Source organism: Melopsittacus undulatus, chromosome 3 (genome assembly GCF_012275295.1).
Source record: "Melopsittacus undulatus isolate bMelUnd1 chromosome 3, bMelUnd1.mat.Z, whole genome shotgun sequence".
Classification (NCBI taxonomy): domain Eukaryota; kingdom Metazoa; phylum Chordata; class Aves; order Psittaciformes; family Psittaculidae; genus Melopsittacus; species Melopsittacus undulatus.
The window spans coordinates 25,844,861-25,871,335 of record NC_047529.1 but is presented as its reverse complement, the minus strand read 5'-3'; the positions used below and the strand labels follow the sequence as shown (position 1 = coordinate 25,871,335).

General features: G+C 37.4%; 1 protein-coding gene across 2 annotated transcripts in view; it reads right to left on the bottom strand.

Annotated features, from left to right (window-relative positions):
- Positions 1–25,701, bottom strand: part of NBAS (NBAS subunit of NRZ tethering complex) — a 173,252-nt gene extending 147,551 nt beyond the window's left edge. Inside the window, exons 1-15 of one of the 2 annotated variants that reach the window (XM_005143310.4) lie at positions 25,555–25,701; positions 22,248–22,302; positions 21,591–21,627; positions 21,332–21,409; positions 20,461–20,508; positions 19,361–19,404; positions 18,833–18,966; positions 17,060–17,193; positions 16,845–16,943; positions 10,489–10,627; positions 9,507–9,572; positions 5,698–5,826; positions 2,354–2,417; positions 703–896; positions 324–581 (exon numbers count right to left, since the gene is read on the bottom strand). In XM_005143310.4, coding sequence (XP_005143367.2) covers positions 324–581; positions 703–896; positions 2,354–2,417; positions 5,698–5,826; positions 9,507–9,572; positions 10,489–10,627; positions 16,845–16,943; positions 17,060–17,193; positions 18,833–18,966; positions 19,361–19,404; positions 20,461–20,508; positions 21,332–21,409; positions 21,591–21,627; positions 22,248–22,302; positions 25,555–25,701 — 1,626 coding nt within the window. The remainder of the gene's footprint in view (positions 1–323; positions 582–702; positions 897–2,353; positions 2,418–5,697; positions 5,827–9,506; positions 9,573–10,488; positions 10,628–16,844; positions 16,944–17,059; positions 17,194–18,832; positions 18,967–19,360; positions 19,405–20,460; positions 20,509–21,331; positions 21,410–21,590; positions 21,628–22,247; positions 22,303–25,554) is intronic. The other variant, XM_034060637.1, reaches the window with a different exon arrangement.
- Between the last annotated feature and the right edge of the window lie 774 nt (positions 25,702–26,475).

Below are 26,475 nucleotides of genomic sequence, written 5' to 3'. Positions count from 1 at the left end.
CAAGCTAAACTAATTTCCTTCAATATGTTTGCCAGGTCTTTTATTATCTGTAAACACTTACATGAGTACACTTCCAAGTTTGGTCAAGCTAATGATGCACAAGGTCTCATCAGTGACCTGCATACATCATTTCATTTGAATTATTAAAATGCTAGTTTTAAACAATGATCCCTTCAAATAGGTAACATGGTACACTGTCAACTAAGACACCCTTAGAATTATGCACCTAAGTCCTTGTTAATATAGCAAGAATTAAAAGACAAGAAACTTTTTTTCTAAATAAAGCTGATTAAGAGAGCTTTGAGCTTTCCTTCTATACTTACTTTTCTCTGGTAGAGCTCCTCTGGAGTTGTGGATCTCAAACTGACAAGGCGGAAATTCTTTGTAACAGTACGTGGACGTTTCCTTGGAGGAGCAAATCGTTCCATTTCTGTCACAAAGTACAGGCCTTGCTTTAGATAGCTGAAGTATCTGTCCTTGGCAGAAGTTTCATCATCTGAGTCAGAGTCATATTCTCCCTCATCTTCATCACCCGGCCTGCTCTCCGAGCGTAATCTTTTTGGAGCAAGTTTTATCTCACACTGCAAACAAAATAGAATATGAAGCATCCACCTAGTACACCTCAACTTGTTTGGTGCGAATCAAGAGCAGCTCTGCTTCCAGTACATTCCAGAACAATATCGATCTGTGCACATTCCTCACCTCCAGACTCAGAAATCCTCCATCATGAGCTGAAGTGACCTGAGGAGAACTCTCAAACCATTCACATGACTTTCCTAGCAAGTTTCTTAATGTCTTGACTGATGACACGGTCAGTGCACCAGAGCAGCGAGCTAAGATGACACAGCTGTCTGCCCACCAATTGACATCTATCAGTGGGTAATAGGATTCCTTATCTGAAATAAACACATAATATGAATGAACCATACAAAGAAAGATATCTTAAAGCACCAGATAGTTAATCAGAAGTTACTTCAGTTAATATGAGATTTCATCTGATAACCTAATTTCATAAACATTGATTACAGTATGTGCATACTTGATTCTTTAAGTTTATATTTTAGATCAAATATATTTTACTAAGTCAGTTCTGCATTAAATAAAGCTGATAAGGAGAAAAAATTAAAAACCCCTACACAATTGTGAATGTAGCTATTTGTTTAATATTATTTGGCAAAATTCACAGTAAAATGATTTACTTGCACAAAATATGACAAATTTGAGATGTTTGATAAAGATCTGCTTCAGTACTTCTCAGGCTATCCTCGACCCAGTCTCCCTGGCAACAAACACAACACTGATGAAAGTCATAAAAGTTTGCACTATTTTTGAGGACAAGTGACAGCTATAAAGAAGGCTCCTGAAACAGGCTACAAGATGAGGCTATTTAAGAAGATTAAAGCAACAAAACAAACAGAGGATGGAAGCAGTGTCATTTCTAAGGCTGTCCTGATTATGGTAACTGGATGCTGAGACAAAATCTTCATCATAGTTAGTTCAATTTGTCCACTACAGCATAATTTCCTACCTCTCTGATGAGAACAATCTTTCCCCAAACAGCCCTGAGAAGAAGATATGCTTATTGCTTTCCTGTTAAGCACCTGAGTGCTTAGTCAGCAGCCTGCCCATGAAGGTGAGATGAAATAAGCCAAAGACAGAATCATCAAGAAAAACAGTAAAAAGAAACAGGGATCTTTCAAGAATATAGATGTATAGAAGCAGTAGTGAATGGATCATGGAATAGCTATTTATCTCTGCACTCCTGGAATAGCCATGCAACAACCAGGTGATAAATGACTGCACACAATAACCTGAATTTTGGGAAAAGATAGAGACTGACATGACGTAAATCCAGTCACATTAAACAAAGCACTTTTGTTTTAGAATTTTGAACTAGTATCTTTAAATTATGTTAACTTTCAAGATTTCTTAGACGTTCATAGAAAGACAAAGCAAAGGTCTGTTTAGGTTTTAGACTGTTGACCAATAATATGTTACCTGCAATACAATGGTATAGTGGCTTCTGACACAGGCTGAGATGTCTGCTAAATGTTCAGCATTATACATAGTCCAAATCACATGATTAATAATAAATGAGGTCCTGTACTAACTGAAATATCATTTTATTTATGGCTATAAGATATGGCTATGGCTACAAAAGTATTCTTGAGATTTTAAAAAAACCTATTGTGACACTGATTTAGCTATGTCATGCTAGAAATTCAAATCATACATACAATTTTGGTCTCTATTCTAGCCAAGATTTAATTAAGCCATTTTATGTTTTTGTATATTTGTATAATATTCTTAACTACACAGTGGTATAAAATAATAATCTAACTATACTACATACCTTTTATTTTCTTTCTTTTTTCACTAGAGAGTCTCCAATCTGGATTAAGTTCATCAAAACCTGGCTAAAAGAAAAATAATTTTAAAAAGTGTGAAACAAAAATTATATGCAAGTAAATCTTAGTCATACAGACAATCTGTTTATTTGTTCTACTGCTGATCCACTCATTTTTCAACGAAAATACTCCCCATAAAAATCAAACTTTTCCTAAAAATAAAATGTACAGTTGCTGTAGTAATATTGGGCTTTCCTCCAGACAAACTAAAGAAAATAAAAATCATACCAAAATAGACTTCTGGATTTTTAAAAAGACAATATTAGAAAATAAGAGTACAATCAGACCTTTCCTAGTAATCACACTCCAACGATTTCTGAAATAAAGGCTCTCCAGCAATCAGAAGCTCACCAAGAGCTTCTTTGTATGTCTGTATGCAGGACTGCAAGCATATAAAGGAATAATTTCCAAAATAGCTCTCCTGTTTGCTCTGGGTAGTGCTCCTGACTATAAGCCTAGTACAATGCTGTAAGTATTTACTATGGTTATTTTCATAATTATGAAGCCCCTCTTCAAGACTAGTGCAGCAAGAGAAGCAGCATTATTTCATGATGCACTGCAACATTTAGAATTAGTAGCCCATTGCTCTGTTGTTTTTAAAACTTCAGTAATAACAGAATACATGGGAACTACACAAATACAGATGACATCCTGCCCCTAACTCCAGTGCAATGGAAGTATAGGTAGATTATACAGCACAGACAACCGAAGCAGGTTTGGGTCAAGCAGAAGGTGATTTTCAGACTTAAATTTTTAGTAGAAAGGGTCTGCTAATTAAAAGTGAATGAGGCCACTTTAATTTAATAACTATGATTGTGTGGCACTTAAGTAGAAATCACTTACATAATGAAAATACCCATTATGCTTGGACACTAGTTTCACCCACAAGTATCATTCTGAAAACAGTCAAAACACTGAAAACTCCTTTACACCACCCTCAGTAAATGATAAATTCCTGAAATCTGCTTAAAAATACACAGTCATTGTTGTTATAAGCAAAGAAAAAAAATTTAACAGTTCACCATTAGCATCCTTGAGCAAAATCTGTATTCGCACAAAAATCTGAAGTGTACATTTAAAGTACAGGTATAGATAGATATGCATACCTACAGACATGTACACGCACAACACTTTTGCCAACACTGGAGCAGAATTTTTGATTGTTTGGATTTTGCTTTTTAAAAGTACTTTCCAAAAGAAGCTTGGAACTAAATTTCTGCAATAGGCTGAAGTCAGCCAGAAGCTAAGCACCACCCAGCTATTCACTTGCTCCTCTCCCCAGTGAGACAGCGTAAGGAGAGTGAAAGCAAGAACAGTCATCAGTCACGACAAAGACAGTTTAATAAGCAATGGAAAGACAGATTAAAAAAATAAATAAATAAAAACAAGTGATGCAAAGGCAATCATTCATCATCTCCCACAAAGGTAACAATGCCAAAACAGTCTCTGAGCCATGGCTACCCACTCGAAACCTCCCCCTCCTCTATTTTTATTGCTGATAATCATGTTACATGGGAGGGAATATCCCTTCTGTCAGCTGAGGTCAGCTGTCTAGGCTGTGCCCCCTACAAGGCCATTGTGCACCCCCAAACTTCTCATCTGGGGGACACCAGTGAAGAACAGAAGGCCTTGAAGCTGTGTAAACACTACTGAGCAGCAGCTAAAACACTGGTGCGTTATCAACACTGTTTTGGTCACAAATCCAAAACTTTGCACAGGCTGCTGTCAAGAAAATTAAGTCCATACCAGTCCAGAATAGTTTCACAGTCAATATAGCCTAACCAGACCTCTAAGAACCAAAATTTAAGCTACACAATACCACAGCCATGTTTCCAAGACTCACTTTTGCAGTCAGATCAAAAAGAGCACACCAGTGGTGCTCAGGATGGCAAAATACCATTATGTCTACAAGTATTTATTGACTTAAGTCTTCCCTATAGTCAAATTTTTTGGCCTATCTTTTTTTTGAAATTTTTCCTCATTATAGAAGCCTATGCCCATACACGATGTATGTAATGCCAATGAAGTGTTTTGTTTTGGACCTTATAGTACCTACTGCACAATGCGTAGGCTGCAGAGAAATTCAATACATTGCAGAGAAAAAGCTATCTGTTTTACATAAATGCATAAACCTGAAGAATTTAAAACTCTCTACAAAAAATTGAGGAAATATCTTGCATTGGCATTTCTAAAGGAGTCAATATACTGTGCAAAGATTTACCCTGCAAAAGGAAATTATAGAGAATAATCAGAAACTGCAAATATTTAATCATAACATAGTATGTGGATTTATTAATCAGCATATGCACTAAAACACAACAGATTACTAAGCAGCAAATGTTTTATTCTCCATTAACTTTCTAATAAGAAAAACACTTATGCACAATAAAGCCATCTGAGATCAATACTGTGTAGGAAATACTAGTGGTAATTGGTGCCATACATGTCTAATAAGCAAAGATCCAGTCTGACTAGCTACTCTGGTTAAACTTGATGTCGGCTCATGTCTTCCAGGTTTAGAACATAATAGGTACTTTAAGTAAAAAGCCTTTCCAAATCTACTAGTCGAGAAATCATTGGGAGTAAAACCAGAATACTTTGCATACTACTGTGAATCATGTCAGATCTGTCAGATTTCAAAACGTGGATGTATTTTCCCCACTAAAATAAAGTGCTAACTTTACCCAGACAGTGTATAAGTTATTCAGAATTTTCTTTGAAAAGAAATAATTTTATAATCCCAGTATGTAAATTCACACTAGTTACATAAAAGTTCGACAATGTCTGTGCTATTCTTAATTTAAGTCCCCCTGCTGAGTTTTGCAAACAATTCCTGTAGAAAGCAGGTGACTTACTAATACCAGTCTGATGAATAATCTACTCTGGAGCATTATCTTGCAGAAAGTAAGGTAAATTTTGAGCGAGAAATAGATTATTGCATTAGATATCCAGCAGAATTCGGTTTTAATCACTCAAAGTTAGGAGTGTTGACCTCCACTTCTATTTTAAACTAGCATTTAAACCTACCCCTAGCAGTGTTACCCAGTTGGCTCCAAAATGTCTCATAGAAAAACCTCACTGCAACACAAATGACTCTTTTTCTTAATTTTAACACTTATGGTTAAAACATAGAAAGTTACTGTCAAAGTAAATATAAAGCTCAGAACATATAAAATTCACTGGTTTACCTCCATACTATCTTTCCCGTCATGTGAACCACTCTCATCTCCTAGAAAATTGATGCTCAGAGGATTAAGATGCATACCACAAGTATCTAAATCCTTCTTACCTGATCAGCTTGGTCCCATTCTCCTTGTTGTCTGAGAGATGGAATAGACCAGATCGTCAGTTTTCCTGAGAAATGAATAGCTGCCAGAAGAGTTCCATCAGGAGAAAGATTCATCTTGAAAACTCCATCCTGCCAAACATTATGTCAGCAAAGTAAAACAAAAAAAAAAAGTACCTAAGCAAACAACAAACAATTCTATGATGCAAACAACAACAAAAAAAAACACAAAACACACACACACAAAAACAAAAAAAATCACCAAAACACACACACCAAGGATTTCCCTGAAAAATCCACAAAACCCCAAATAATTTTTTAATGGTATGGAAAAGAAAATGTACAATATTCCATCCTGAAAATTTTACATGTTTAAAATTAAACAACACCATGGTGAAAGTCAGAATAAAGGTAAAATATCAACTGGGACACGAAGAATAAAATCAACCTGTATTAAGGCAGAAAACTACCATAACATGAATAATGTTATGGTAGTTATATGTATGCTATGGTATATACAGTTATGTTATACATATGGTAGAATAATTTTTCTGTAGAAATTTGAACTTCTGTATCACATTATTATACAGGAAATAAAATTTGAAAGTGTTGCATTCCTAGGAGAACAGTGCAGGCAGCAATACAGAGCTACTTGAAGGAAACTCTGCAAGTTGTTCTTTGTTCAGAGAAAACATTTGGCAGCCTCAGTTTTCTACTGCCCTGCCTCTCAGGCACACGCAACGAAAACTGTTACCAAAACACAGCTTAGTACAGCTCTTCTTCCCTGGGAGCGAACTTTTGGGTGAGCATTATTACAATCAAAACAAAAGAAAGGGGCAGGAGGACAAGAAGGAGCAGGAAATATAAGAGATACACAGATTAGAGATCTTGGAGAAGCAAATTGTTCATTTCAGGCCATGGAATTCAAGAATCTTTTAGGTAACAGCAGACTAAACAACAATATAGTATATTAGTAACAATATAGCAAGGTCCTGCAGATGAAATAATTCAACATCTGTAAGTAAACTTTATGAAGACTACAAAAATCCTCCTGGATTTAAGTTTTCCTTCAGATCTAGATATCTTCAGAGGCAAAATGTACTTCTAACAAAATATTTCCTTAAGGATTCATGAACTCCCACACAATTACAACTGGACTTATACACTATTTCACAAGACAAGAGCCTCTAAATACACACTCAGATTTTGAAGTCAAGCTTAGTGCCACTGGCAATGCATAGCAATTTCTAAAAATACAGCTTATATTTACTCTCCCCAACACAACTCAACTTCTGTGTATTCAGAGAGATCATTAGGTTCTCAGAGAGCCTAGTCTTCACTGAAAGAAAGCAGAACGTAGATTTCCAAAATCTATATTATTTATAAACCCTCATTTTGCTAGTGCAGTTTGCTTTTAAAAACTTCCTATATAGTAATGTGAGAACTAAGTCTGAAGCTGGTAAGTTTTTAAGCCAGTGCCCCCCTTCTTGGAAAATACTCCAACACAAAAATGGAAGTACAGAAAAGTTACTAGACATCCGTAAGAAGTTTAAACAGCATTTCTAAAGAACATTACTGGTAGGTAATATTTGAAGATAATATTCTTTCAGGGTATGTTTGTTTGTTTAGGTTCTGGGGGGTTATTATTTTTATTTTGTTGCTTAGGTTGTTCTAGCTATGCCATAGAAACAATGACTACTAAGCAATCTGCTCACAGCTATTGAAAGCACTGCTCAAATCCAAGCTTAAAATGTGGTTTTAATTGAAAAGGAGAGCATTACTAAGGCTTTTTTGAAAACAAATTAAGAATTACTTATATTAGAAAATTTTCTTAAGTATTCTCTGTTTATATTCTTAAGCAGCTAGAGTACTGCAATCTCTATTGTAGTCTGCCAAGGAATTTTACATGCCTGCTAATGGCAATTCTCTCGACAAATCAATTTGCATGCACAAAGGACAAAGAACAATAGACGGTTAAAGGACTGGAAATGTGAAGCTAAAATATGTAACCCATTCAGAAAAATGATCAATACTACACATCACAGATCTTTTAGAGTTAAACATTTACACAGTAGTCTGTAGTAATTCTCCTGCTGTTAAATTTCGAATTTGGGTGGCCATTAACACATTCAAATTTACTACCCCAGTAGCGTTATGCAGAGATTCATCAGTGTTTTGGAAAGGAGGCAATGGTGCCTCAGTAAACAGCCTGTCAATTTAAGAGAACTGCAGAATAAAGATATTGAAAACCTCAGCAGGCTGGCACTTCACATTTTAGAAGTGTCATTTAAGTTAGCAACACTAAGAATCAAATCTCAGTATAGCTAGTTCTAACATACAAGTCCCCTAGCTGCTGTGCCTGTAATACCTTAACACTGCTTCCAGTTTCCCTCTAAGACTATAAACTCTCATATATTTAAACCATAATCTCTGAAATTGGATTAAAACACATAAAGATGATTAACAATCTTTGCTCTTCTTTGTAAATGTAGTACTGGCAAGTGAAAGAAGCTATAGTACAACTAGACTCAGTACTGGACTTTATTTCCTGTATAAAAAGTTTACTTCACCTTTCTCTTTTATATTTTCCATGAAGAAAATAAAATCTCTCCCTATTCCACTCCTGAGAGAGAGATTCAGAAAGATTTATTTTCCCCTTCCAATCAGGCATGCAATTTCTTCTTCTAACCAGTCACCTAAACATCCCAAAAATCTAATAAGGGCACTTCCAAAGTCCATATAACTTCAAACCAGCATTTTTCCCTCTCAACAGGACATGCTTAGGATGCTAGACAGATCTTCATTGTTCTTTTCTATTGTAAGAGCAACAAAAAAAAGGGGGGAAACAAAGTATTTACAAGGAGGGAAGGATAAAAAAGAGAATCAAAAAAGGCTACACACAACTAGTAGACAAGAGATAGGAAGTGGTTGTTCAGTACTGTATGGATAACTCCTAAGGCATGGAAGTAAGCCACAAGCACTGTGTGGAAAGCTTTGCACACCTACACATCAGCATGACACTCAAGATTTACCACTCACTAATCCAGGGAAGAGGAAAATACAAGGCCCATATCCAGGGTTTGCTGAACAAGTGTCATTCTGATTAGCGGCTTCATTAGGTTCACACACATCCTGGTCACAGAAGTTTGACCAATGACAGCTTGACTCTTGAAGCTGCTTAGCAAAATGTTTCCATAGTATCTCATAACAGACTGCACAAATCAATTATTTGTGTCTGCCCTGTTTAAGCCATGAAGGCTTAACTTCAGTCCACTAATTTTTTTCTTCCCTATATTGTATGAGAATTTTGGACTGTAAGTCAAGGGTGTTTTTGTTTGGATCATAGTGGGGTAGTGCAAAAAGTTGTGCTCCTTTTATTTATCTCTCTGGTGTGCATTTGAGAAACATCACCACAATCGACTCTTTTCTTATGGAATATATAACACACCTAACATGCTATAATCATTACATTCATTAACAAATAACTAGGTGGCTTTTTATCCCTTCCTTCTTGAATAACAGTTTACAGTTAATATCAAACTCTACACCTCTAGACCTGTTCCTGTCAGTATGCTGAAAACCTGTGATTCAAGCTTCAGTAGAAGATATAATTGGATATTTAAAAAATCCAAATAAATAGCAAGCTACTCCAGTTAATGCTAAAAGCTTATTAATTTTCTATATTTTTATAGAAATGTTAATTCTTATTTGCATAAATTAAAAACCACTTTCAATCAGTGTCTCAGGCAGTCATTAACAAATAATTATGAGACATTAAAAGACATTTCTGAGGTGGACCTAGACCTTAATACCTGTTCTGTTCCTCGCCTGCTGTAAAATCTTAAATTCATAATCCTTAATAATCCTCTTCTCTGTGCCTGTAAGAACAGAAACACACCATACAATGAAAGACAATCTCACACACTGTTTTACGCACCAAAAACTGAGTCATATCTAAAACACTAAAACAACTCCAAAGGATTCTTTAACTTCCATAAGACTGACAACTTAAAAATAATGCAAGGATAATAAAATCCAGTTTGCGTAACTTTGCCCATTTTGCTAGGTATGTATCATGCCACGAAAAAGTGTTATCCATTTGCAGTAAAATTAACAACTTGCTTTTAAAACTGTACAAAGGCTACATGAGTAAATACTGGAGTATATCTCGTATACTTTAAGTTGATTTCAGTATATATAGCTGTCACCAAATAAAACATTTACTTCTACTAGAAACAAAAGAAATCGGGAGTCAGACTTAAAATGAAACATGCCAGGTTGGACAGAGCCTTGGGCAACATGGTCTAAGGTAAGGTGTCCCTGCTTATGGCAGTGGGGTTGGAACTAGATGACCTTAAGGTACTTTCTAACCCTGCAATTCTATGATTTACTTGTGGGGTGCTGCCTTTTGTTATGAAATAATAAAAAGATAAAGATAATTGGAACTTCTTCCGACAAAGACATGGGATGTATTTCAATAAACAACTAACAATTTGTATATTTCTATGCTACTTTTTTTTTTGTTGTTGTTTCCTCTTGTTCTGTTTGGTTGTTTTTTTAAACCACAAGTGATAATCAAGAGCTGAATAGTTCAAATCATGCTTACAAAAAAAAAATCAAAACCAGAGATGCTGGTGGGAGAAGAGATAACTTACTAGAAGTACATATCATAGCTTCAAAATAGCAAAATATTGTATAAAGGTCTTCTTTCAAAAAAATATTTGTATTAAACTGCTCCTTAAATAATTCTGCCAGTAGAAGTATTCATCCAGTAGAATAAGGAAACATACTTACTGTTCTAACATCATCTTCATAACTAGTGACCTCTTTATAATGGGGAGAGCCTGACAGAACTCTCCAAGCAGATATCCCACATCCAGTTGCTTTAGATACTCCCTCCTCATCGGTTTCACAGCCTCCTACAAGGAGAAGTCTGTAAAATACATTAAGGTATATTACAGTTTTATATACTGCCACATAAATGTCTTTTTTAATTGTCTTGAGAACTAAAGCAGCTTGCTTGCCATAACAAAAAGATAGGAGTGTACAAAGATACCTAACAGCCCCAATAAGCTTTGTCTGCAAATAAACAAACCGAAGTTCAAAAAGACTTTAGTAACATTTGTTATTTGTGGCATTTAAGGCATAATTCCCAACATTTAAAATATGTCTCACCTCAAATTTGAGTTTCTCTCCTACCCTCAAGGAATTATAACAATTACAGCTTAAGCATAGGAAAAGTTCTGATCATTCTGTTGAAGCATGAAGTTTCCATTTATTTACATGTGGTATAAAAACTACTTCTCTTTTATTGAGGAACCAAATGTGTCAGGGTTTCTCAATTTTGTTTTCTAAAGCTACTCTACCAATTATAAATGTGCATACAATAATTTCTGTACACACAGTAGATGATATTTTTAAAACTTTGAGGGAACTCTTACAATCATTGCTGATTACCACTAAAATGTATCAAAATATTTCCCCTTGAAGACCTTTCACCTCATTAACAAACAGTTTTATATTTAACTGATGATTATTTAAGTGAAAGCTTTGAGAACAGATGTCTACGTTTGTTTGGAAGCATCATACTAGTGAATAACCCATCAAAAACTAACTGTAAAAAAGCACAGATTAGAAAAGCCAGAGGTTTAGCCCCAAGAACCCTCCTTCATCAATTTTCGAAGTCTGCGTTACTCTTGAGATGCTCTGCCACCTAGTGGCTGCTTCTCACATAGCTCTCAGCTATAACCGGTGAATTTCAGAACATTTCCTGCAAGACAGAAAGAAAAACATTTTCTTCCACCTTTAATCCTCTTTAAGAGGTCAGTAAAACTTATAATTCCCAGATCTCACGCTATTCACAAACATACAGCAAGATGAATTCTACCAGGGATGCTTATAGTCTGGTTAAGGTTCTTAAGAGTTTTAGTTATTTGGTGGTGTAAAGCATTGCCCAAGACAGCAAAACAGGAATCATTTTCACCATTTTCCTCTAAAACAGCAATATAAGACTGCCAGTCTACCATCATAATTAAGAGGAAAATGGGTAATTCTGCACTGTTATTATGGTCAGAAAGTAAAGCATAGCACAGCTAAGAGTAATTACTTCTCCCTCAATTTTTAACTTCAGATTATGTAAAATTTCTGGCTAAGAATCCATAACACATGCTTTCTTGCTGTAGTATACCAAGAAGAAACCATGTTATTTAAGGAACAAATGGATTCCTATCAGAGACAAGGAAATATACTATAAGTAGTGCAGACCAGGTTTTAGAATCCTTAAAACTGTTAACTTGAATAGCATGTGCAACCTCTTAACAATCAGAATCACAGAATTGTTTAGGTTGGAAAAGACCTGTAAGATCATTGAGTCCAGTCATTAACCCAGCACTTCCAAATCCACTGCTAATCATGTCCCAAACCCTACACATCTTTTAAATACCTTCAGATATGGCAACACAATCACATTCCTGAGAAGGCTGATCCACTGCTTGACAACTCTTTCAGTGAAGAAATTTTTCCTTATATGTAACCTAAACCTCTCCTGGCACAATTTGAGGCCATTTCCTCTTGTCCTGTCACTTGCTACTTGGGAGATCAACATCCACCTCTCTACAACCTCCTTTCAGGTAGTTGGAGAAAAGTGATCCTCCTTTTCTCCAGGATAAACAACTCCTGTTCCCTCAGCCATTTCTCTTAAGACTTGTGCTCTAGATCTTTCACCAGTTTCATTGCCCTTCTCTGGACCCACTCCAGCACCTCAATGTGTCTCTTGTAGTGAGGGACACAGAAATGAACACAGGATTTGAGGTGAGGCCTCACCAGTGCTAAGTACAGGTGGACAACCACTTCTCTAGTCTGTTGGCCACATTATTTCTGATACAGGCCAGAATGCTCTTGGCCTTCTCTTCCACCTCAGCACAAGCTGGCTCATGTATAGCCAGCTGTCGACAAGTTTTATTTAATTATCAAGCTGTCTTCAACAGGAAGACACATAAAACATTGACAACTTAGAGGAATTATTAAATAATGGAAGACTTAAAAGACTGGACAGCCTGAAGCCTGGACATCCCTGTGGTTCTTAGGACTGATCTGTAAACTGGACCTAGAATTGCTATGCACTGTTGCATTAACTTTGAATCCATAGAAGTGAAAGTGCTGAAGATCTAGGTGAAATAAAGTTTAAGATTTCAACAAAAAGAAAGCCACAAGTATCTAAATGAAGTAACAGAAGAATTAGTACAAGGGTGAAACAGTGAACTCTCTTCCTGGTTAACATGATAAAAACATTGTTTTTCTGAAAAGCTTCTTAAGTTCCAAATGAAGTGAAAATAGCAAATGGAAAGCAATGATCATGCATTATTAGCAGTACACTGAAAGTGACAGAAAGAGGTGTAACAGCTTTTCATGCTACAGTATTTCCTGTTTTGTCTTTTTACGGTTTTAATTAATTTTGTTGTTTCGCTTGCATGTGTTGCATATTTTCCAAAAACAAAGCAACAGATTATTTATGTTGTCTATCATATACATGTTTCTGTCATCATGCTGACTTTTCAGCACTTTCACAGAAGCAAAACACATTAATTAGTCTAAAACTATTTATATACAGTTATGATCTTAATTCTGAAACAATTTTTGTTACTTTGCATGTTTTCTACATGAAGCAGAGCTAACTTGCAGCAGTTTGTGCAGCAGTTTTCTGGGCTCCATTTCTAGATCCTCTTAATCTTCTATATTTCTGGGATCATCAGGCCACTCCTGGGAAGCCTTTGAGGAACTTCACAGTATCTGCCATTGCCAAGAAGAGCAAGCTATCTACCTGTAGAAACTCTTAACAAGGTCTGCCAGCTGTTCCTGATTAGGGGGCATTCCGAGGTTTTGTTCCACCTGACTCCTGATTAGCAACAGAAGGGAACTTTTACAAGTCCTACAAAAAGGTCTCTATAAGTGCCAAGCCTAGAGCACAGCCAATGATTGCAGCGTTTTGTGCAGCAGTTTCCAGAGAAGTTGTGGCCAGAAGCTCTCTCAGTACATGTCCCCAGGAATTGTGGTGATGCAGAATCCCCAGCACACACTGGAGCAGCAACCACAGCACATCAGAGTCCTTAACAAAGGCTGTTCTCCTAAGGGGTGTGCAGGTCTTAGATTTCAGGGAAGAAGAAACTTGCTCCAAGAAAACTGGCCTAGTTGACCCAGCTGTGAAGGGCAATGGATGAAGTACCTCCAGAGGTTCTTCCAGTCCCAAAATAATGGCTACCCTTGCAGTACCTCAAGTGTACTCTATTTCAAAGGTTTCAACAACGTTCAGCTGAAAATTACTAGTGTAACAAGAACAACAAGTTCAGTTGAGGCAGCCAAGAAAAACCTATGTCTTCTATGCAATTCTTCATGCAGTTATGATGCAAGCAAATTCCAACTGAATCTAAAATCCTCCATCTCCTGCAGTCAGCATAAATTTTAGGCCCAGCATCAAACATTTTCTGTAGCAGGTAACCCTGAACTAAGACATTCAGCTCTAGAGTAAGATACTTAAAATAAGCAGGTGTTGAACCTTCCATTGGAGCCTACAAAGAGCTCAAATTGAAGCAGACATTTTTGTCCACTGAAGTGCATCATAAACTCCATCATAGATGAAAGCTGGGTCACATAAGGTCACATAAGGTCACATCAGGCACCTAAATTAAGGTATACAAAACTTTTCAACAGCAGTGAAACTCATTATTAGACTTTTTCTCAAAGTCAGAATTTCAAATTTTCCTACAGACTGAGTTACATTCCCTACTGACATACCCTCTTTGCAATTATCATGCATCTACTTGAAAAAATTAAGCATATTAAGTTCTTAAGTGCTATTTTATTGCACTGTAATAATGAGCAAATATAGAGCGTAGTAAGTCAAGGCTTAGAAGCAAAGCAATGGAGAAAGACCAGTATAACTACAGCACCTGAAACTAAATTAAATGCAAGAAAGCACAAAGTGACAGAACTGAGCTTAAGTGTTCAAAGCTCACATTGCTGAAAGTTAAAACTCTGAAGTGTTCATATGTACCTACAATTTTCTTTAACACATAATTTAAGAAAACTGCCTCCCTTCAGCTCCTTTTGGGTTTTTGCTGGATAACAAGACAATTGCATTGACAGACGCTACTCATGAATTTAGACTTCTCTAATGTCAAATTTAGAAGTTTTCTATCACAGAGAAAATTCAAAACAGAAAAGACTTGCCTACATGAAGAGCAAAACATCAGTTCTTTCTGCCTTCAATTTATTCCATCCAATTATACTCTTTTTCAAGTCTCAATTTTTCAACTTCATTAATGAAGTCAACTGGCTGCACATGGCAGGAGATATGATTACCTGTTTTTACTCACAGCATTTCCTGGTAAAAACAAGTAGCTCCTGAATGTGTATGCCACATGCTTTACACAAACTTATTACTTCAGCAGGAGACATAACCACATCTTTTTATGGAAGGAAAGGGCATTTCTCCCCCTAGAAAATATGGAATATAGAACCCCTCCAAAAACTGCCAACTATAAGCTTCCATAAAAAGATAACTTTAATTACCAATATTCTGAAAAATCTGTTCTAAGCAAAGAACTAGCATGGACTTCCGCTCTTTTACTTCATACTAGTATCAAGTTTTAAAAAGGTTAAGCTAGGATCTTATAATAGTAGGAAAAACAAAGTTACTGCTTCTCTTGCGGGTGGGAGGAAAGAAGGAAAACAAAACCTGAAATACTTGCCTTTTTTTCTCCCCCCTTCGGTTTTAAACTGCTATGGCAAAGTTGCCATTAGTACACACAAAACAATGCTGATGCTGACAAGTAGTTTGACTGCTTTTCTTTGTATTTTCTTGTTAATGGATTAATCCATTATTAGAGTTTAACAGTTCTGACATCATTTACTCAGAAAGGCACCAAAAATTAAAAGCAGGCACATCTGGCTATTATAACTGTCAGAATAATTATTTGACCATACTTTGAATTGTAACCAATATTCTCTGCAACACTCACTGTTATAATCAATATACTTCCTAATATTATGAGCAGAAAAATATAACTTCAGAAACAAGAGTCAAGAACTGTTAACCGCAGTCTGATTTAAGGAAAGAATTGACAGGTTCTGTTGTCTGGTCAGATAGCACTACCAAAGCTCCATAACTCACCCCTGTTACCTCAAAACTCTAGATTTAGTATACGGCGCATTAATTATTTGGAATTACTAGATATGAACTACTTAGAAGAAATCATACTCAGAATTAATTTTTCAAAGTAATAAGCTAGAAGAACATCACTTCTCATTAATAACCATTTTTTCCTGAGATAAACAGAACAGCTCACTTAATAATGAAGAACGAGAACAAATTTTTAAACAGCGAGTTTCTTATGTTTTTCTATAGCCAAACCCAATTTCCATTTAAAACAATAGTGATAAAACATACTGTGCTGACAAATTCAATCCCAGTATATCTAATAAAAGTATCTAGAATGGAAATTAGTTCCTACAAATGAAGAGAAATAGAAAAATAAGTTGCCAAGTTTATCTTGATATATAACAAGTAAATATTAAAAAGGTAGACAAATTTTTAACATGCGTAATTGGCTAACCAGGACCTATTCTAACTACATCTGGTTCAAGAGCAAACAGTCAATTAGTCCACTTTTCAAGTATGTTTTCTGTAGCCAGTATGTTACTAACAAAGAAAACGCATCACAAGACAACTCCAAATACCAAAGCCTGGCAGTGTCAGTCAGAACACTAGGGAATACAGGCTGGCCAACAGTGCAGCAAGCAAATCCACACAGAAAAAAAGCAACCAAGCTTATATATCAGCCTTTATCCCCATCACATTCAAAAATGTCTTCAGAAGCTATTCCTGACATTCTAAAGAATGCTGCTTATGCAAGGTACTCAAACGGTAAAGGGCATAACTTGATTTTCACTATTCCATTAGTAAAGTGAAGTCACCAACCAGGGCTTCTTCCATACATCCAGTAATACATGACTTGTTATTGCTAGTTCACTAAATATCTATATTAAAATAGGCCTTCTTTCTCCCTCTGCTTATCAGACACACTTCAATGTTTATTTTGCCACTTTTGTTCATCATTTACATATTATTAGCAAGTAGTAAACAGATCACTTACCTGTGACCAGGATGATAAATGACACTAGTTATTCCATGGGCATAATGGCTGCTAAAACTGAAACTGTGACTTTCTTGAAAGCTTTGATTTGTTCCAACACTAAGTATTGGGAAAAAAATACATACATTAGTTCAGATTTATTTTCTTTAAAGAGTGGAAAGAATTCATGTGAAGTTCACTGTGCCTTCTCAAAGCAAGTGAAAATTTATGCTTACCTTACAAGATAACTTCTCAGTTCTCCACGATAATTAACAACAAGCAATTCAGCTGACCATTGGGCACTTGCTTTATATTCTAGAAAGATCAACCCAGCAATAGCATAACTCAGATCTCCCAGAAAACTTGCTGTCTTTACCCAAAAAGATAGAGAGACATTGAGAGAAAAGAGAGTTAAAAATAAGTAAAAATAAAACTTCGTTACTGGAAGAATTAGGAAGTTAAATTTACTATATTGTATAAATATGTGCAGTTTCATATTTCTATAAGTAACAAAATGCACTTCCTTTATCTTGATTTTAAAGAAATCCCAGTGTAGTCTTTTAACAGTACCTCAACTGAGCCTTCAACAGTCCACGGTACCATTCAGTTTTTCCCAGAGGCTGGTGCATGATAGGGGATGTGATATAACCACTCAATGTCATGTTCTTTGGCTCAGGTGTCTACTAGACTGTTTTAGAAATTAGTCCTTTTGCCTGTACCAATGCTTTCAGGGGTGCTATGTTGTTGTCAGACTTGTTTCTTGAGGACCAGGACAGTGTTCTGGGCAGTGGCATGGAGTACCACCAGCCATGTGGTACCCTACTGTAACAAACTGTAATATGTGCACATACACTAACTGGGTGATTTTATACTTTCACAGTCTGATGTACCTGCAGATCTATCACAACTGTAAGAAAAAAATGAAAGATGAAGAATGCCATCCAGAGGGATGACATACTTATAAGGTGGGCTGATGCCAACCTCATGAAGTTTAACCATGACAAGTGCAAGGTCCTACACTTGTCAGTGTCAAGGTCAGTGTCAAGGTCAGTGCACTCCCAGGCACAGCTACAGTTGGGCAAAAAGAAAATTCAGAGCAACCGTGCAGAGAAGGACTTGGGGGTGTTCGTCAATGAGAAAATGAACATGAGCCAGCTTCAGTGTGTGATCGCAGCCCAGAAAGCCAACTGTATCCTGGGCTGCATCAAAAGGAGCGTGACCAGCAGGCCAAAGGAGGTGATCCTGCCCCTCTACTCTGCTCTTGAAAGACCTCACTTGGAGTTCTGGTGTCCTCAACACAAAAAAGACATGGAACTGTTGGAACAAGTCCAGAGGAGGGCCACGAGGATGATCAGGGGACTGAAGCACCTCCCCTATGAAGACAGGCTAAGAAAGTTGGGGCTGTTCACGCTGGAGAAGGGAAGGCTGCACGGAGACCTCATAGCAGCCTTCCAGTATCTGAAAGGGGGCTGTAGGGATGCTGGAGAGGGACTCTTCATTAGGGACTGTAGTGATAGGACAAGGGGTAATGGGTTAAATCTTAAATAGGGGAAGTTTAGATCGGATATAAGGAAGAAATTCTTTACTGTTAGGGTGGTGAGGCACCGGAATGGGTTGCACAGGGAAGTTGTGAATGCTCCATCCCTGGTGGTGTTCAAGGCCAGGCTGGACAGAGCCTTGGGTGGCATGGTTTAGTGTGAGGTGTCCCTGTTCATGGCAGGGGGTTGGATCTAAACAATCTTAAGGTCCTTTCCAACGCTAACTATTCTATGAGATTCTGACTAGATGTAATAGCACAAAGGATATGCTTTGCAAGTGCTATACATGACTTCAGTATAACATATCCATTATATGATAAACACTTCATGGTACATTTGTGTATGGTATTCATACTGTAAGCCTTTATACCAAAGTAAGCTATGATTAAAAGAAGGCCAAAAAGTGGAAATTGCCCTCTGCCCTTACAAAATGTCCTACTATACTCATATTTAATCTAAGAGAGCACTTACCGGTGAAATGACTAAAAGCTCACTACCCATTAAGTCAAACACCCTCACTGTTCCAGTGCTTTCAGCATAAGCAAGTAATGTACAATCATGACTCCATGCCACACGCCTCCACTGAGGGTTAGGATCCTTTGGCACTATGAAAAAGGAAGAAAGTTATTAAAAAGTGAAATATAACCCCTTGAACAGAGCAAAAAGTTAACTGCATCAAAAAACGCAGGATGCCTAACAGCATTACAATGAGAGGAAAAAAAAAAACACCTCCAACATCCATTATGTCTATCAAACCCATTAATTTTAACTACAATTTCACTTCAGATTCAGGTTTTGTATATTCATCACAATGAGAAGAAGAGAGGGAGGAAGAGTAACAGAGCTAGTCACAAAGCAAAATTATTAAGAGATTCTTTCCAATTCTTTTAAGAAGTTACAGCATTAAACTTGAAGTAAACTAGCACAGCCACTTAGCAATGCATTAATAATAAAAATGATGACACTAAGTGATGATGTAGAGATTGCCATATTGTATACCTTGACATTTTCCAACTATGGATCCAAAGTCATCTTTTGCAGACCTGCAAAAAAGACTCATGAATTTAAATGAGAACAGAAAAAAACACCATTCAATATTCCAGAATAAACAGAACACTGTAAGTGCACAATTCAAAGGCCCCCATGTATTTAAGTACTTGTTTAAAAAAGTAGGCAAGTAGCCTTTACCCTTAGGCAGCTGCAGTAATTAACAACAGTATTTTAGAAACCCTCCTGTCAATGTATAAATAATACTACTAAATCTCTCAGTAGTAATGCTGTTCTAATAGAATACCAGCATTTCAGAACCTCAGCATGTAACTTTAGGAAAAAAAAAAAAAATCAAAGTCAGTATTCTCTACATTACAATTTTAGAAACAATGCAAGAATATAGTTACATTAATACATCTGAAACACAAGATTTATTTTATAGTCTATAAGCTGACATTTATTGTGCTCATACCACTTCTGACTGAACAATTTTCATGCACTTGCTTCTTTTACATATAAATAGAAGGTCTGACCTTCTAGCAAATGGATTTTTGTGAAGCAAGTAAACACACTCAATCAAGATCCGTTGTACAGCTAAATGTGTTCTTGAACTGGCAAAGGAGAGATTGTTGTTAGAGAGGAGGAGAAAAAGGGAGATCAGTCTTTACAGCAACCCATGTAACTTGCAAAATGAAGTATTATATATGCCAGCTATTCTATAGAGAAGCAGAATACTAACTCCTTGTCCCATTTCTTAGGGGATTTCTACGGGGAACAGAAACGCAAAGGTTAAAAAGACCATTTGGGTTTAGTATTTTGAAGCATCTTGATTGTTTTCTTTCCTATCTTGAAAAGAGAGAGGTACAGATACATACTTCACATAAATAATTGTGGAGCATCCTGAGGGTAGGTGGGAGCTTTTTTGTTTGTTTTTTGTTTTGCTTTGTTTTTTAACAGAGAATGGCAAAGAACTAAGAAAGCTTTCTAAACAGTAACATATTTTAAGATTATTCCATAGATTACTTTCACAAGTACGGTTAGTAAATTACTAGAAACACTTTCAGAACTCCACAACTGTGATTTTGAAGCAACAGATAACACTAAGTTACCTGATTTCTACACACTGGTCTTGAACAACTGCCAACAATTTACCATTGCTGAAAGAGAAAAATAGAAGTGTGAAAAATAATTCAAAGTCCAGTCCTTACAGGACTCTAGATCCTTTTCTGCAAGGTTAGATACAAATTTCCTCTTTCATAAACAACAACAAATTGGGAAATACCAACTTTTATTAAAAAAAAAAGGCATTGCTATAATAAGATTCTCTTCATGTCACCAAAATGTATCTCCCATTCTCTCTAGTAGCACAAAGAGAAAGTAAACAATGTCTAAAATCTTGCTGCAAGGGGGATCAGAATTCAGTGTTGCTTGAGGATCATTTTATAACAGCACTACCTAAACTATGTATTGCTTTATCTGGAATAAATGAGTATCATGCTTCCACAAGCTACATAGCATCCTTAGTTACAGGTCTCCTGTCTTAGTACCTAACATACAACATCGCAACTGGCATGCTGGACTTGAGTTTGAGAATGACTGCAGCGCAAGCCACTTTACCTCAAAATCTGGAAGGATATTCTTTAAGTAACCTGGCCTAGTGGAAGGTGTCCCTGCTCATGGCAGGGTAGCTGGAACTAAATATTCTGTAAGGTCCCTTCCAACCCAAACCATTCTGTAATTCAGACCTGAATGAGATGCATTAAATGGAGGGAAGCAGCATGGAAGCCCCTGGGTAGCAAACTGACCTTTCTTTAACAAGGCTATCTGTGAAAGCCTCCAGCACTTCCCTTGACCAAAAAGAGTAATGTCTTTAGCATGATATTAACTCAGCATTCTTGCCAGTGGAGAGAGAGAGAGGAGGAAAGGAAGCATTAATACATTCACTACTACCAAAAACTGAAAAGCATGTAAGCTGGTTACCTTGCAAGTAGTAGGTGCCAGCTGATCTGCTTATTAACTAGACGAACCAGTCCAGTGGGCAGAGAAAACTTTGAAGGGCTGAAATTAGAGAAACAATAAGCAAAATCAGGACATACACATAACAAAAGCGGTACCTGAGATATACAATATTCTACAAAAATATTCAGTTTTACTTCCATTAAGAACAGCTTCCCATCAAATAAAAAAAAAAACTGTATTACCAAATAAAACTATTAAGCACTACTTTCATCAAACCCACCTGTACCAGATGTACCGAAGCAAAAACAATGCAGGACCTGCAGTGGAACAAAAGAGGACAAATTACATCTCTAGCAGCTTTAAATATTCTCCAGCTTACTGCAGTCTCAGAAATCTGCACAAAAGAAAAATGTATTAACAGAATAATGTGTCCTTGGCCAATGAATTCTTATATTACAGTAAATGCAAATGGCAGACCAAAAAAATCACTCCCAATTTCTGGAAATTCTAAGAGAAAATGCAATTCAGTTACTGCATGAACCAAGTGTTGAACAACAATCAAATATGATCAGAATGTAAATGTTCCTGATAGAACTAACTAGCAAACAGCCCAACGCAAGAGCTTTTTTTTTTTTTTTTGGGGGGGGGGAGGGGCAATCACTGAAAAATATTTTGCGAAACACAACAGAGCTTCTACACTTCTTAGCCAAACAGTCGGTTTATTAGTTTGTCCCAGTAAGTTACTGGAGACAAGAAAGCTCACAAAAATGACATAAAAATAACACAGTAATATTGACAATCAGAAAACACCTTCCTGGAAACACATGCTGCACTTTATTTCTACTACACACACCACCTTAAAAAGCAGCAGTTGTAAATTCTGCAAGCAATCCACACACTCTGATGAGCCATAAACATAAGACCAAGTCATATTTACCTGTAACTGCTCTAGTGATGATAAACGATGCACCATGTTTTCTATTGCCTCTTGGCTGCAATTAAAGCAATAATGGTCAAACACTGTTATACATTGTAATTTAAATACAACATTCATACATATATTCACTTACCAAATTTAAGTTGCCTGCTAGCCTATAAGCTCCTTTTGTATTTTCTATTATTTGCAACTTCACATAGTAAGTAATTTAACTGTGTAAGCTAAATCAGGCTATAAAGCCAAATATTTTAAGTGCCAAGATGTAATAAACAAAATGTACTACAGATTGTCTATTGATTTAGCTTTGCCTTGATCTCTGACTAGTAACAAAAGACATTGACTTCTGATTATGTTCTGCTGTAAGATATATAAATCATTCTTTCTGTGCCAAAGTGAATACCAGATTGATCTGTAATGCCCAGAAATTGAAGCAATGGCATTCTGCATATTATCCTAATATATAACTAAGCTACATAAAGACTGCTCATGCAAGTTTCAGATTTATTAAAAAAAAAAAGAACTCCTGAAGAAATACTCTTTTTATATCAACTGGTACTAGATAAGACAGTCACTTGTATCACCAGCTTTACTCGGTACCACCTCACATAGCCTTTCTAGCACTCCTGCTCCTCTTAAGGCAGAGGGAACTATGCTCACTATATAAATGAAAGCATTCTCCAAACACAAATATAAACCAGCATATGCTGTATAGTCTTAGCTATAAGAGAAGGTAAAATTATTTGCCAATTAGAAAGTAGGAAAAAGGTATCAAACAGAAGACAAGAAAGATAACAAATAAAGAAAGCAAATATTCAAAATAAGCACTCAAGCCTATTTCACTTTTCCAGTGAAAACATTACAGCACCACAAACTGAACAATAAACTAAGTCATTAATTAATTTCCTCTTGAGTATAGAATACATAGAGCAGATCATTACTTGTTAACTGAAATATTCAGATCTCTCACTCCAAATTATAGAGCAGCGAACATTGACACTGAAAGACACAAAAATTTATCAAACTTCTGGACTATGTCCATGTTAAAAAAAAAAATGCACTCCCAAATTTAAGTTACTCAAGTAAAGATTAGTAATTTTCCATGCCAAGTTCGCCATCCAGAAACAGTCTTTCAAATAATGAGGCTGTCATCTCACAGCACATAAGAAACCAACACAGCTGTACTGATAATATTTCAAATTCAGGTTGATAAACCAGGGTTGATCATTAGGCATTACAGTAAAATAAACGAGAGTATAAATTATTTCTATCACCATAGTACCTCGGTGAGAGCTGCAGTTTCCTAGGGAGGTTAAAAGCAGAGCTTGTTAAAATTTCTGGATTTAAGAAAAGCTCACAGTAAAAGACATTTAAAAAAATTGCTTATACCTCTTCAGATTTTTTTCTGAATGTTCTTAAGTGTCCAATTCTGAGCCTAAACTGTAAGCTCCTACGCCTACTCATCTTAAACACTTCACAAAGCGGATTTATCCCAAAGACCTAAATTTTACTTTTTATAGTGTATTCTCAGCACCTCAGCAACAACAATGGCTACCAGATCTGTACTTTCTTAACACATTCCCATTTGCAAAAACAACTTCAAGTTCTCCTTTGCTAAAGCATTCCAGAAATAAAACCTAAGTAATTTCCCTGCTGACAAACCACCCACTTAGTTTTGGATTTTGGTACACACCCAGCAAACTTATGGAGAGGTGGGGAGGGAAGAGAGTATTGGTAAAAGCTCAAAACATTAGATGGCAATGAAAAAAACCCACAGAATCAAGTGATGTATTTGATACATTTGAGAAAATATATGGTACTTGTCTACTGGACAAAAGTTTGGTCTGTCTGTATTCCCTGAATGACCCCATGAGTCCTCCCTATACCTCCACAAGCACTAAGTCATTCTTTATTTTCACTGATCAGCTACTCAGTAATTCCTTTTGTTCTCATTATTCTCATTCCCAAACTATTCATTGTACACAACTGCATCACTACACCGAATACAGGCTGCTTGATTTCTACGTCATCTCTTCTTTGTCATTGCATGAGTCCTGTTTTACAACTAGTTTATCCCCACCCTCACCTCCACGCCCTGCCCTCAGACTCAGGAAACTCAATACAGGTGAATGAGAATATTAACAGGAACAAAAATTAAAGTTAACTTGGGGGTCCATCTTAAGAAAGCCATACCACTTTTACCAGTGTCTAGAATGTAACAAAACTTCACATGTTCACCACAGAAGTCATTTTCCCATCATCATGATTACAGTTTTAATGTGCTCAGCACTCTGCAACTAAAAATTAATCATCCCAAATGACATAACAGAAACATAAAACAAAGTCAATAGAGACCAGTGAAAAGATTTTTAAGGCCTTGCTTTGTATCCTAGATGACTACAGAGGAAGATATTTAATTTAAATTAATTTTAATGCTACTGCATTATTTTAATGCTACATTTAAATGCTATTGCAGCATTCAGCTTCCTTTCCCCTTCTGTGGTCCCTCACCTCACTCATTCCAAACCTTTCAGCTTTATAAGAACTAAGGCAGAGAGTGTTCTGTGACTTTTTCTGAAACGCATCATTAAATCAGGATTAAAAAAGACAAATGTTCTAAAGGGAAAGTCACAGTCATCTAAATAACATCACTGTTAAGGTACCTCAAAGCAAAAACTGAATCATGTTGGCAAAATAATTTGTTTGCCTGTCAGCATAAAATCCGTTTCCTACTAAAACTGTAAAAGGAAGATTATAAGTATCCCTTGGCTACTGACAGTCTCCGAGAAAGATGTAAATCCAAACAAACAAGTATAGAGAGGGATCTAGTTTTTATCACATAAGGTAAACTCGATAAAGGCCATGATTCTACCACGACAGCTGCCACTGCTCTCAGTACAGCTGTTTCTGGAAATGAGACCAGGGTTTCATTACAACTTCCCTCCTACCAACTCAGTAGTAAAACCAAATATATACTGTTCACAGTTAATGAGCAGAGAAGACCCAAGGCATCCCAGGCGGCACATACTAGGGTGACAAGGCAGGAACTAAGTGACACAAGGCCAGGAACAGGATGACCACAGGGGTGTTTCCTGTGATTGCCCCTGCTGCCCTGCCCGCTCTTGAACCCATCAAGAACGGGCAGCCCAGGGAGCCTCTCTAAAGGTAACATCCCGGCCCCGCGGCCTCCATGGCCGGCGGTCTCCCGCAGCCGCGGGCTGCCCTACCGTGGGTCAGCAGGGCGCATCCCCGCCCGCGCCGACGTGGCCAGCCAACACCCAGCACCCGGCCATACAGCGGCGACACGCACCTGCACCTCGGTCTCTGGAGGCCACTCGGTGTTAACCAGCAGGTCGTACAGAATATTCTCCTCCTCGTCCTCCTCACCAGCACCAGCCATCACCTTCCCTCTCGGCGCCAGTTCTCTGCGCTCCCCGCCGCCAATGGCGGCGGCCATACTGGCCTGTCCCCACCCACCCAGCGCCGCAGCAGCGACGGTACCTGGCAAAGACCAAACTAGTAACACCCGGCCGTTCAGTGCGGCCCTCAGTATCTAATTATCCCAGCTCTGTCGCCGGCTACAACTCATCTCGCCGCGAGGCGAGAGGCCTTCTGCTTCCCTGCCCGACGGGCTTTGAGCCCTAAAAGGGGGCCTTGAAGCTGAGGGCAAGGGAGCAAGGCTGAAGAGCCTTCCCCTCCTCAGTGGGGGCTGAAGGGTAATAGCTGCATCTGCAGAAACATAGAATCATACTTTCAGCACAGTTGGAAAAGACCTTTAAAATTATCAAGTCCAACCATTAGCCCAGCACTGCCAAGTCTATATGTCACTAAAGGCCTACATGGTTTTCAAACACTTCCAAGGATGGTGATTCCACCACTTCCCTGGGCAGCCTGTTCCAATGCCTGGTCACCCTCTCGGTGAAAAAATTTTTCCTAATATCCAATCTAAACCTCCCCTGGTACCACTTGAGGCCATTTCTTCTTGTCCTATTGCTTGTTAGTTGAGAGACCAACCCCCACTTCTTCCCATCCTCCTATCAGGTAGTTGTACAGAGGGATAAGGTCCCCCCTGAGCCTTCTCCAAACTCAACAACCCCAGTTCCCTCAGCCATTCTTCCTCAGACTTGTGCTCCAGTCCCTTCACCAGCCTTGTTTCCCTTCTCTGGGCATACTACAGCAACTCAGTACCTCTCCTGTAGATCACTGGCCCTAATACCGAGCCCTGAGGGAC